This window comes from Octopus bimaculoides, chromosome 22 (assembly GCF_046866305.1).
Source record: "Octopus bimaculoides isolate indiv1 chromosome 22, ASM4686630v1, whole genome shotgun sequence".
NCBI lineage: Eukaryota > Metazoa > Mollusca > Cephalopoda > Octopoda > Octopodidae > Octopus > Octopus bimaculoides.
This window is the reverse complement of record NC_142949.1, coordinates 11409230-11420695: the sequence shown is the minus strand read 5'-3', so window position 1 is coordinate 11420695 and position 11466 is coordinate 11409230. Positions and strand designations below refer to the sequence as shown.

The window sequence follows — 11466 nt, the reverse complement described above, 5'->3', positions numbered from 1 at the left end:
AGAGAGAGAGAGGTTTTGGTGACGCAAACAGGAAAATAAACTCAAAGCATAAGTGTATGTATATATAAATGTTTTTTGTTGGTAATTGATTATTAATAAAAATAAAGTATATGTTATCAATAAAACAACGTAAATGAGGATATCTATATATGTGTGTGTGTGTATGAAAAGAAATTGTACAAATCTAGACAAGAAAGCATGGATAAGTGAATGTAGATGATATAGTGTCTGTACCTTTGTGTGTATATAAATATATATATATATATATATATATATATATATATATACACATACACACACACACGGATGCATATATATATATATATATATATATATATATGTATATATGCATGAGGCCAGGATGATGCAAGCAGGGCTCAAGAGACATTTAAGGAAAAAGGTGAAGACTGAGAAGGTGAATGACAAGGACCTTTTTGTGTGCACAGTCTGTGACAGACCATGTCTGTCCTTGGCTGGCCTCAAATCTCACCTGCGAACCCATGGAAAACAAACCTCACCCAGCTATTCTGATTATATGTCTGTGCACACGTTTGAATGTGGTGTGTGCCAGAGGGTTTGCAAATCCAATGGGGGTCTTAAAAGACATGTTAGGATCCACAATGAGCAGAACTTACTTGCAGGTATTGGTAGTGCAAATCAGAGGTGCAATCTGTGTGGGTGTTTTTTCAAAACACTGTCTGGTTTAAAAAGCCACATCAGACGCCATGAAAGGGCTAAGGTGTAGGTGCAGGAGGTGGTCAAACTCTGTTTAAGGAGTAGACAACCACCATATATGTGTGTATATGTATGTGAATATTTATATGCATATATATATGTATATTTACATGTATATATATGTGTATATATATAAATATATATGAATGTATATGTATGTGTATATATGTATATATATATATATATATATATATATATATATAATCACATATACATATATGTATGTATAAATATATGTGTGTATAAACATATATGCATGCACAAATACACCCATAGTGTACAATGTTTGTACTTTTATTTTGTTTGTGTGGGTGGGCGGCACAATTGACTGCCAGGGTGGAGGGGAGGAACGGAGTATCGAGGTAATTAGGTTTTGTCAGTGCAGTTTATGGGGAGGAAATCTGATGATGAGGGAAGCAGCAGGGACATGATGGCAGTGGTAGCGGTGGTGTGGGGGGGGGGGGGTTGAAGTAAGAATGGGATGAGGAGGAGGAGGAGTGTGGAGGAAGCTGGGTGAGAGGGAAGATGAAGAAGGAATGAAGTGGGTAGAGCCGCTGCGCCAGAAAGTAATGTATTTGTGTCTATTTTGTCAGGGAAGATTGGGGTGGGGGGACAGTCGGGTGGCGCATCGGCTTACCACTGTACCTAGTGTCTAACGAAGTAGGTTTGAAGATATGAGAAGCGCAATGGGTAATGATGACACTAGGTGAACATAGGGAGATGATAACAACTACAACAGCCAAAGCAACTGCATTTAATGTTGTTGTCTTTTAGATGTCCTCTTCTAACGTTTCTTAGCAGGGAACTTGGTTTACCTTAAATATCATCTATGTAATGTGAGATTCTCTGGAATTGTTTATTTACAAAAAAAAAAAAAAAAGTACAGAAGACGGAAAGAAGAATCAGACGAAGATGATGTGTATTGCATCCGTGCAAAAATATGTAAAAAAAAAAAAGAAATGAAAGAAGTTTATACAAAGCTTTCCGCTGTGTGAGTCAGCATTTCTCACTTTAGGGAAAGAAAAAGGGAGACTTTGGAACCAGCAGCCTGAACTATAGAATTTACCAGAAGAGAAAGAGAGAATGCATGTAGGTTATATGCCACCTTTGAAACTGTATTTCTACACCCCTGCCATCTACATTCATATATACACTCGTACCCACACATACACATATATACCCATACATAAATATATAGTCACATGCACACATATATCCAATATACATATACAATTATTTCTGTTTGTGTGTAGGCAAAACTGTCGTATCATACCCGTTATTGTTGGTTTAAACCTGTGTTTCTGAAGCATTTTTTGCTTATGGACCCTACTTTGATCCCTATTTTATTCATTTGATGGTTAAAAAATCCTATCATATATTTCTAATTAAATATTATGAGGAATTTTATAAAAATATTTTCAACCTTTTCGTTACTGTATTTATTTTAAGATGCTCTGTGTTTCTTTCAATTACTTTAAATATAACAAAGAATTTAGTAAAATAACTTAGTTACCATTAAGCTAGTGTTAGGAACATGAATTATGACTAAGGTTTGATGAAAGATTTTAATTCAAAACTTATGAAAACAAGACATTTGTACTACAGAGCCTAAGCTGGTTTCAGCCGGGTTGGTATCAAAAGGGTTAAGAATTGTTTCTCTATTATATATTCTAACCCTTTTGTTACCATATTGCTGTTGAGATGCTGTGTGTTTCTTTCAATTAATTTTAAATATAACAAAGAATTTAGTAAAATAACTTAGTTATCATTCAGCTAGTGTTAGGAACATAAATTGTGACTAAGGTTTGGTGGAAGATTTTAATTCAAAACTTATGAAAACAAGACATTTTTACTACAGAGCCTGAGGCAGTTTCAGCCGGGTTGGTAACGAAAGGGTTAAAATATTTTGTGTGGAAGTATAACCAATTTATTGTACGCAAATTTTAACAACAAAGTCTTATATGGACCCAGTTGGGAACATCTAAGACTTATATGAACCCTGGTTTAAACATGCCTTTTCCTCATTTGAGTAATGAGTAGTGTTTCATCATATTTAATCATTTAATATTTATTAATATTAAGGTGGTGAGCTGGCAGAAATGTTAGCACGCCGGGCGAAATGCTTAGCAGCATTTCGTCTGTCTTTATGTTCTGAGTTCAAATTCCAGCATGGTCGACTTTGCCTTTCATCCTTTTGGGGTCGATGAAATAAGTACCAGTTATGCACTGGGGTCAATGAAATAAGTACCAGTTATGCACTGGGGTCACTGTAATCGACTTAATCCTTTTGTCTGTCCTTGTTTGTTCCCTCTATGTTTAGCCTCCTGTGGGCAATAAAGAAATAAATATTTATCAATATTAAGGCAGTGAGCTAGCGGAAACCTTAGTACACCGGGCAAAATGCTTTGCAGTATTTTGTCTGTCTTTACATTCAGAGTTCAAATTCCACCAAGGTTGACTTTGGCTTTCATCCTTTCTGGGTCGATAAATTAAGTACCGGTTGCATACTGGGGTTGATCTAATCAACTGCCCCCCCACTCCCCAAAACTTTCAGGCTTTGTGCCTTGAGTAGAAAAAAATATCTATTGATATCTAAGGTGGTGAACTGGTAGAATCCTTAGCACAGCAGGCAAAATGCTTAGCAGTGTTTTAATTCATCTTTACGTTCTGAGTTCAAATCCTGCCGTGGTCTGCTTTGCCTTTTATCCCTTCTGAGTTGACAAAGGAAGTACCAACTGAGCACTAAGGATTGATGTAATCGACTCAACCCCTTCCTGAAATCGATGGCCCTGTGACAAAATTTGAAACCAATATTAGTATTTAAGGTGGCAAGCTGGTAGAATTGTAAGCATCGCCGCAGACATGGCTGTGTGGTAGGAAGCTTGCTTCCAAACCACATGGTTCCAGGTTCAGTTCCACTACATAGTATCATGGGCAAGTGTTTTCTACTATAGCCTCAGGCTGATCAAAGCCTTTGGAGTGGATTTTGTAAACAGAAACTGAAAGAAACCCATCGTATATATATATATATATATATATATATATATATATATATATATATGTGTGTGTGTACATACAGTGTACATTTAAATACATAAGAGGTATCCATCATAGGATTCCCTCACACTAGAAAGGACAGCTAAGTTCCAAACCACTATTAAGGATAAAATTTTGAAAGGAATGAAAAATAAAAACATTTACCAATCTAGTTCCTGAACCAATGGTTTCTGACTTATTTAAGCAAATAAAATAATTTGCCAGGCGTAATCTTCCTCAGCAGGTACACCCAGATTAAACATATATACATGAGGCAATCCAGTATATACCCCATGCTTATACATTCTAATTTTTCAAATCTATCGTGCAAGAGCAGCTCCTCGTCGGCAGTAAATAAATGCCAGCGTTTAAAATTCGAAAATTATCCAGAAACGGAATTATCAATAATTAATAATATCGAAGGGTAATATATATATATATATATATTCTCTTTTATTTGTTTCTGTTATTTGACTGTGGCCATGATGGAGCACCACCTTTAGTCAGTCAAACAAATCAACCCCACCACTTATTCTTTGTAAGGCCAGTACTTATTCTATCGGTCTCTTTTGCCGAACTGCTAAGTTACGAGGACATAAATACACCAACATCGGTTATCAAGCGATTGTGGGGGACAAACAAACACACACACTAGCACACATATATACGACGGGCTTCTTTCAGCTTCCATCTACCAAATCTACTCACAAGGCTTTGGTTTGCCTGAGGCTATAGTAGAAGACACTTGCTCTAGGTTCCCTTGCAGTGGGACTGAACCCGGAACCATGTGGTTGGTAAGCAAGCTACTTACCACACAGCCACTCCTGCACCTGTCTTTGTGCCTCCACTATCGCTTGACAACCGATCTTGGTGTGTTTACGTCCCCTGTAACTTAGCACTTAGTGGATTTGGTAGACGGAAACTGAAAGAAGCATGTCGTATATATATGTATATATATATGTGTATGTGTATGTATTTATGTGTCTGTGTTTGCCCCACCACTATTGCTTGACAATCAATGTTGGTGTGTTTACATCGCTGTAACGTAGCAGTTCAGCAAAAGAAACTGATAGAATAAGTACTAGGCTTACAAAGAATAAGTCCTGAGGCCGATTTCTTTGACGAAAACTCTTCAAGGTGGTGCTCCAGCATGGCCGCATGTTAAATAACTGAAACAACTAAAAGAAATAAGACACACACACACGCAAGGCTTCTTTCAGTTTCTGTGTATTAAATACACTCAGAAGATTATGGCTGTAGTAAACGACACTTGGCCAAGTTGCCACACTGTGGGATAGAACCTGAAACCACATTGTCGGGTGTGTGTGTGCTTGTGTTTGTGCACCTGCATAGGATAAGCTGGGTCTAAAGAAAACCTTTTCATGACAAACAAGTTAATATTGTCTAGGAAAGAAGAGCAACCTTGTACTGTGTGTCTTTTCTTCAACAGCCATCAGTTAAAGAAGTAATTAATTTGGAGTGCTTGCTTGATGGTATCGCTGGTCAATACAATAATGCTTAACTGATAGAGTGGTTTAGATATGATATGTATCTCCTGTCTACAACGTACTCTGGTTTTCTTTGAAGAACTAAATAAGTTGTTACTACTACTACTACTACTTAGGTTCTGATTTTAATATAAAGGCTATCATACCAGCTCATCTATTTTATTAAGACATTAGCGTAGACAGGATTATCTCTTTCTCTCTCTCGCTCTTTCACACGCACACATGCATCTATAATGTAATTAATATGTTTGTTTATATTATGTATATTATGTATACTGTTTATATTAGTCAGACTGATCTCCTCAACTTCATTCTTACTTTCACTACATTTCTGCTGTTGTATGCTCCAGCCATGTTCAGGTGTCTTGTGTTCAAATCCATTGTTGTATCAGAATTTTTAATCTAATCCTTTATTTAATCCATGGAGGTATGTTGTTCTTGTTCAGCTCTCTGCATTTTGTGACATTTTTTGCTTCAATGGATTTTTTTTTATCTTTAATTATCTTACTACCTTGCCCTGGGTTGAACTTGGAATCTCTAGGTGACTGCACCACATTAACCAATGCTTTTGTCTACTACTCTATGCCCGGGCATAGCGTAGGCGATAGCAGTGCAGATGGCCGAAGCAAAGAATTGTCACGAGAGTGAAATGAGAACAGTGTGTTCCCATGGATCAAATAAAGGCTTAGGTTCTGAAATTCTGGTACAACCACCAAAGGTCAATACAAGACACCTAAAGACGGCTGGAGCTTACAATGGTCAAAATGTAGTGAAAGCAACAATCAAGATGAGGTCACCAGTCTCTCTCCCCCACTGCCACCTTCAACACTACTACTTTTAATAAAACATCATCAACTCTCCCTAAATTTCTTTGTCTCTCTTTCTCTCCTCTTTTTCTTTCTCTCTGTCTTCACCACCACCATCACTGTTTCTATGCCAAGTATTACTTTCACCCCAACATGAGCAATAGTAGAAGTATCACTAAATAGTGAGAGAGAGAGGGTCAAAGTGCGGCACACTGACACTCAGAAATTAGAATTCACAGGCTTCTTTCAGTTTCTGTCTACCAAATCCACTCACAAGTCTTTCGTCAGCCCAAGGCTACAGTAGAAGACATTTGCCCAAGGTGTGACACAGTGGGACTGAACCCAGAACCATGTGGTTAGGAAGCAAGCTTCTTACCACATTGCCTCGCTTAACTGTACTTTTGTGTGTTTGTGTGTTTGTATAAATATATTTCTATTTTGTTCACATTTGAAGTGTGAGAAAAATATGTTTTGTTTGCAGTAATGTTTTTATTCCTAATAAATTGAAACAACAGGATGTAATTTTTTGAGAAAACCAGAAGCACAACACCAACGCTTTCATAAATGAATGCACAGTATATGACCAGCTGTCACATGATACTCATGAAGGTGGAGGCACCGTGGGGGTGGGGGGCTCCCCCCCCATCCATGTAATTAATATATAAATACATTTTAAACCATTGGATTGAGCTACTTTATCGTTTCATGATTTGTTGTTTAAAAAGAGAAAACTACATTTTTATATTGCTAAAGAAAATATTTAATGTTTACAGATGCTGAAATTCCCAAATTCATTGCATAAAAATCCAAAGGCTGTTTCTTTTCCTACTTTCTTTCTTTTTTTCTTTTTTCCCCCTCTTTTTTTCTTTTTCTTTGTAAAATGGAAGACGTGAGAAAAAGTTGGAAGAGAGGTTTAAAGATTTCACACTTAAATGAAGACGTGCTGTTAACTCTTCCAAGTTTTTAGTATTTCATAAATCAACATACGATAAAATCAAAAATAGTTTTATTACATTCTCTCTCTCACTCTCTATTTAAAAATGTTTTTGTGTATGTAGGTATGTTATGTTATGTATGTATGTATGTATGTGTGTGTATGTATATATGTGTTCTTTAAGAAGAACAGTATTGACAATGACTTTGAAGTTTTGGCCAAGTGCACCATCATTGGACAAATCAATGATGGATTAGTTGGCTGAAACTTCAAAGTCACTGTCAAAAAGAACAATTTGTACTCGACAAAAGTATAGAGTAATCCTTCAGATTAATGTAAAATTGTTTTGCATTATAACTTCACATAAAAAACAAACATTAATATATACATATATATATATATATATATATATATATATATATATGCTTATGTATTTGTTTTGAAACAGATATACTTTAGGGTGATCATGTTTTTTTTTTTTTTTTTGCTTATTAACCATACACACACTATATACTCGTTTTTCACTTCAACTTTATTATTATTCATATTTTAGTGTCCTCTGTCTGAAATCTTTCATCACACATCTGTGTGACCTCTTCAATGACTCTCTATCCCACGTGTCTCTTCCCTGTTCTGGTTAGTCCATTAGGGAATGGACTAAACAGAACAAGAGGTGACATGCTGGATAAAGAGTTGCTGGTTGCAGTCAAATGTCTGAAACAAGTAAAATAATATATATATATATATATATATATATATATATATATATATATATATATTGAAGGATTGCTTTGGTCCAGTGGTAGAACATCAGTTGTGTCTACAATAAATGTAGGTTCAAGACCTACAGGTAGCCCTTTTAAGGCAGTGACCTGGCAGAATCGTTACTGCACTGAGTAAAATGCTTAGCAGCATTCTGTCTAAACTTATGTTCTGAGTTCAAATTGCGCTCAAGTCGACTTTGCTTTTCATCCTTTCAGGGTTGATAGAATAAGTACCAGTTGAACACTGGGGTCGATGCAACCATAACTGACTTACCTTGTCCCTCTAAATTACTAGCCTTGTGCCAAAATTTGAAACTAATATATATATATATATATATATATATATATATATACATACACAAACACAAATCTAATTTCGGGCTTTGAGCCTATAGCAGAGAGAATTATATATATATATATATATATATGTATAGATAGATAGATAGATAGATAGATAGATAGATAGATAGATAGATAGATAAATATAGATGAATCTTGATTGCTTGCTTGCAATGTTACCCAGCCAAGCTGGCACATAATGGGTAAATACTTTGAATTAAGTTTACCCTGAAATGTTAATACAAATGGAATGAAACAAGTTTCGTGTAAATCAGGGCACTCGATATTCGGGGTTTGGGGGTATAAGTACCCAAAATGGTGCATAATAGGAAAATGTTCCGAATATAACTTCAATCCCAAAAGGGAAGAAACTCTAGCCTTTCGATTAGACAGTGATTTGACAACAAAAAAATATGATTTTTTTACAGTAAATGTTTCTGTTTTCGCTTTTGTTAAGCACAATATGTTTTTTTTTAAATTATTTTCAAGTGAATACCATTACAAAAAATTTTTTTGACATATTTAAAAAATATTTTCAAGTGTAAATGACTTCTAAAATGCTGCAGATGTTTCGTAAAAAATCCATTCATAGCCTCGATGTGAAATAGATTTTTTTTCCATTTTTTTTTTTTTCTTTTTGGAGTGCATCCAACATATCTCACTGCCAAAGATTTGGCTGTTATTTCTAGCACGCCCTGCTACCACACAACAGCTATTTGCAGTAAAGGACCTGAAATGCCTGTTACATGGTAGCAGAGCATGCAAGAAATAGCAGCCAAATCTTTCCTTTTTTTGAGGAAAGGAGCTGTTTACTTGTGATTTCGATGTTACATTCATTGAAAACATACAAAATAACCTGGAAAAGAAAACCCATGAAACAAAATCCCATTGCTGAGAAACTCAGAGTTTCCTGGTGACCCAACAGGTCACAGGTTGTCTAGTATATATATAATGTTTAATTAACAAGTCACAGATTATGCGATGCTGAGAGTTTCTAAAAAGAATGAAGTAGTGCTGGACATGGTTACTAATGACTACAAATTTTAATAACTTAGTATTAAGTAAAAAAGTAAATAAATAAATGAAAATAGAAGCTAAGGAAGTGAATTCTTTGAATCTGTTCCTTATTCCTTAATTTCTAAACTGACTTTGGATTATGATGATAAACTGATTATCTCTCTTGTAACAGCTGGTGGCTGCCACAAGGACCATATCAAGATATATGTACACAGTTATTATTATTATTATTATTATCATTTAACAATTTAATGTAGCTTAAAATCCACCCGTTCACTTTATTTAACAGAATATCTTTCCACAAACTTCTTTGTGGAAGTAGTTTGTATATAGCATCTATTTTGTATGTAAGTGCTTTTGTTTTTCAGCTTTTCAAATGCACACATTTATATAAACATACATGCATACATATGTGTGTGTGTGTAAACATAGAGATATATAAACATACATATAAATATAGATATTTACACACACATACCATATTTCATCATCATTTAATGCTCATTTTCCATGTTGGTATGGGTTGGACATACACTAATATATATAAATAAATACATACATACACACACACACACACACACACACACACACACACACACATATATATATATCGGAGTGGTTGGCGTTAGGAAGGGCATCCAGCTGTAGAAACTCTGCCAAATCAGATTGGAGCCTGGTGTAGCCATCTGGTTCACCAGTCCTCAGTCAAATCGTCCAACCCATGCTATCATGGAAGGTGGGCGTCAAACTATGATGATATATATATATATACAAGAAATTTGGAATTGTGTAAATGTATGAATTGTATACACACACACTCACAAACTCAGCTATATATTTATAGATATATATATATATATATCTTGTTGCTATTATGTTGTAAGTCAGAAACATTGCTTTTTCAGAAAGGGAAAAAATAATTTCACCATTCCGTAGCAAAACCATTATACTACACTTTGACAATTTTTGATATCTTGGCATCTGAAGCAGCTGGAGATACGATAGTTTGACCAAAAGAATTGGTTATTGGAAGCAAAATTAAATATTGAAAAATATGCATTTGCCCAAATTTGGACATACGACAGTTTAATATAATAGCAATGATATGTATTTATAAGATTACATTAACTTTCTCTTTTTCTTTCTCCTTTCAGATTACCACTACAGTTTTAGTATGGCCGTCTCAACGTCTACCAATGGAGACCATTGACTCTGTAAATCTTCTCTCTACACTCGTGTTTCCTTGCAGTACTGTTGTCCATTGTTCGCAGACAACAGTACATCTTTCTCTCAGCTCTCTGCCATCTCTTTGCTGGCATATTGACAAACATAACTTATGAAAAAATAAAGAAAAAAAAAATTAATAAAAAAAAACAACAACACAAAAAAAACTGACATGGTTGTGAAGAGGAAACATTTTCTGCCATGGTTATAAAGATGAGAGCTGCCCCGGGGCGATCTTCTATTTCAATGAGATTTCGTCCCCGGCGGATGCTGCGTGTTCTACTGTTTGTCATCATCATTCTCTTTGTGATTGTTAACATGCATGTACTTAATAACGTACAGCCTGGGAGCCCTGGAATGCTCGATGGTAGCATGATTGGACCAGGGATGAATTTACAGAATGGACATGTCCAAGCTTGGAGCCATTTACATTTCAGCAATGGATCCGTATATTGGTCAAGTCGAACCGGGTTGCTAATCCCACCAATGTCATTAAACGCTACACTGCTAACCAATATGACTTTTGACGTGAGTAATTTGACTCTAGCCAAGGCAGTCATTCAGAACATAAATCGTGAGCAATATATTCACAATTTGGACAAATTTGGACTTCATTTACATGCTGATAGTGTTGTAATAGTTATACAAGCTCACGACAGAGCTGAGTACCTGAAAATGCTTTTGGATTCTTTACGCAATGTTCGGAATATTCACCAAGCCTTACTCATCATTAGCCATGATATTTACTCTAAGGAACTTAACAACCTTGTCCTCACAATAGACTTTTGCCCTGTAAGTATTAGCTTTCAATGTTTCCTCTTTACGATGTTCTATTTTTATGATGTTTTGTCCTCGTTTTTGCAGTAAATAATTTTTATCAGGACTTTGGAATTGCCTTTTGTTATTAATGATATGCCCATACCGTTCTTGTTGAACTCACTTATCATTCTAAATTCCATCCAGTTTAAATGCCTCTATAGAAATCATACATTGCATACATTTCTGCTTTTACTAATTGTCAAAGATTTATCTTTAATAAAAAAGATATGACTGTAGCGGCCATGTACTGTGATCTATATAATAACATACAACTCTCCCTGTAT

General features: G+C 35.3%; 1 protein-coding gene across 5 annotated transcripts in view; it reads left to right on the top strand.

Annotated features, from left to right (window-relative positions):
• Positions 1-11466, top strand: part of LOC106880532 (alpha-1,6-mannosyl-glycoprotein 2-beta-N-acetylglucosaminyltransferase) — a 472677-nt gene that overhangs the window by 314306 nt on the left and 146905 nt on the right. For 4 of the 5 annotated variants that reach the window (XM_089339717.1, XM_089339719.1, XM_014930511.3 and 1 more), the window contains one exon: positions 10294-11155. In XM_089339717.1, coding sequence (XP_089195843.1) covers positions 10565-11155 — 591 coding nt within the window. In that variant the 5' untranslated portion in view covers positions 10294-10564. Of the gene's footprint in view, positions 1-10257; positions 11156-11466 lie in introns of all 5 variants that reach the window. The other variant, XM_089339718.1, reaches the window with a different exon arrangement.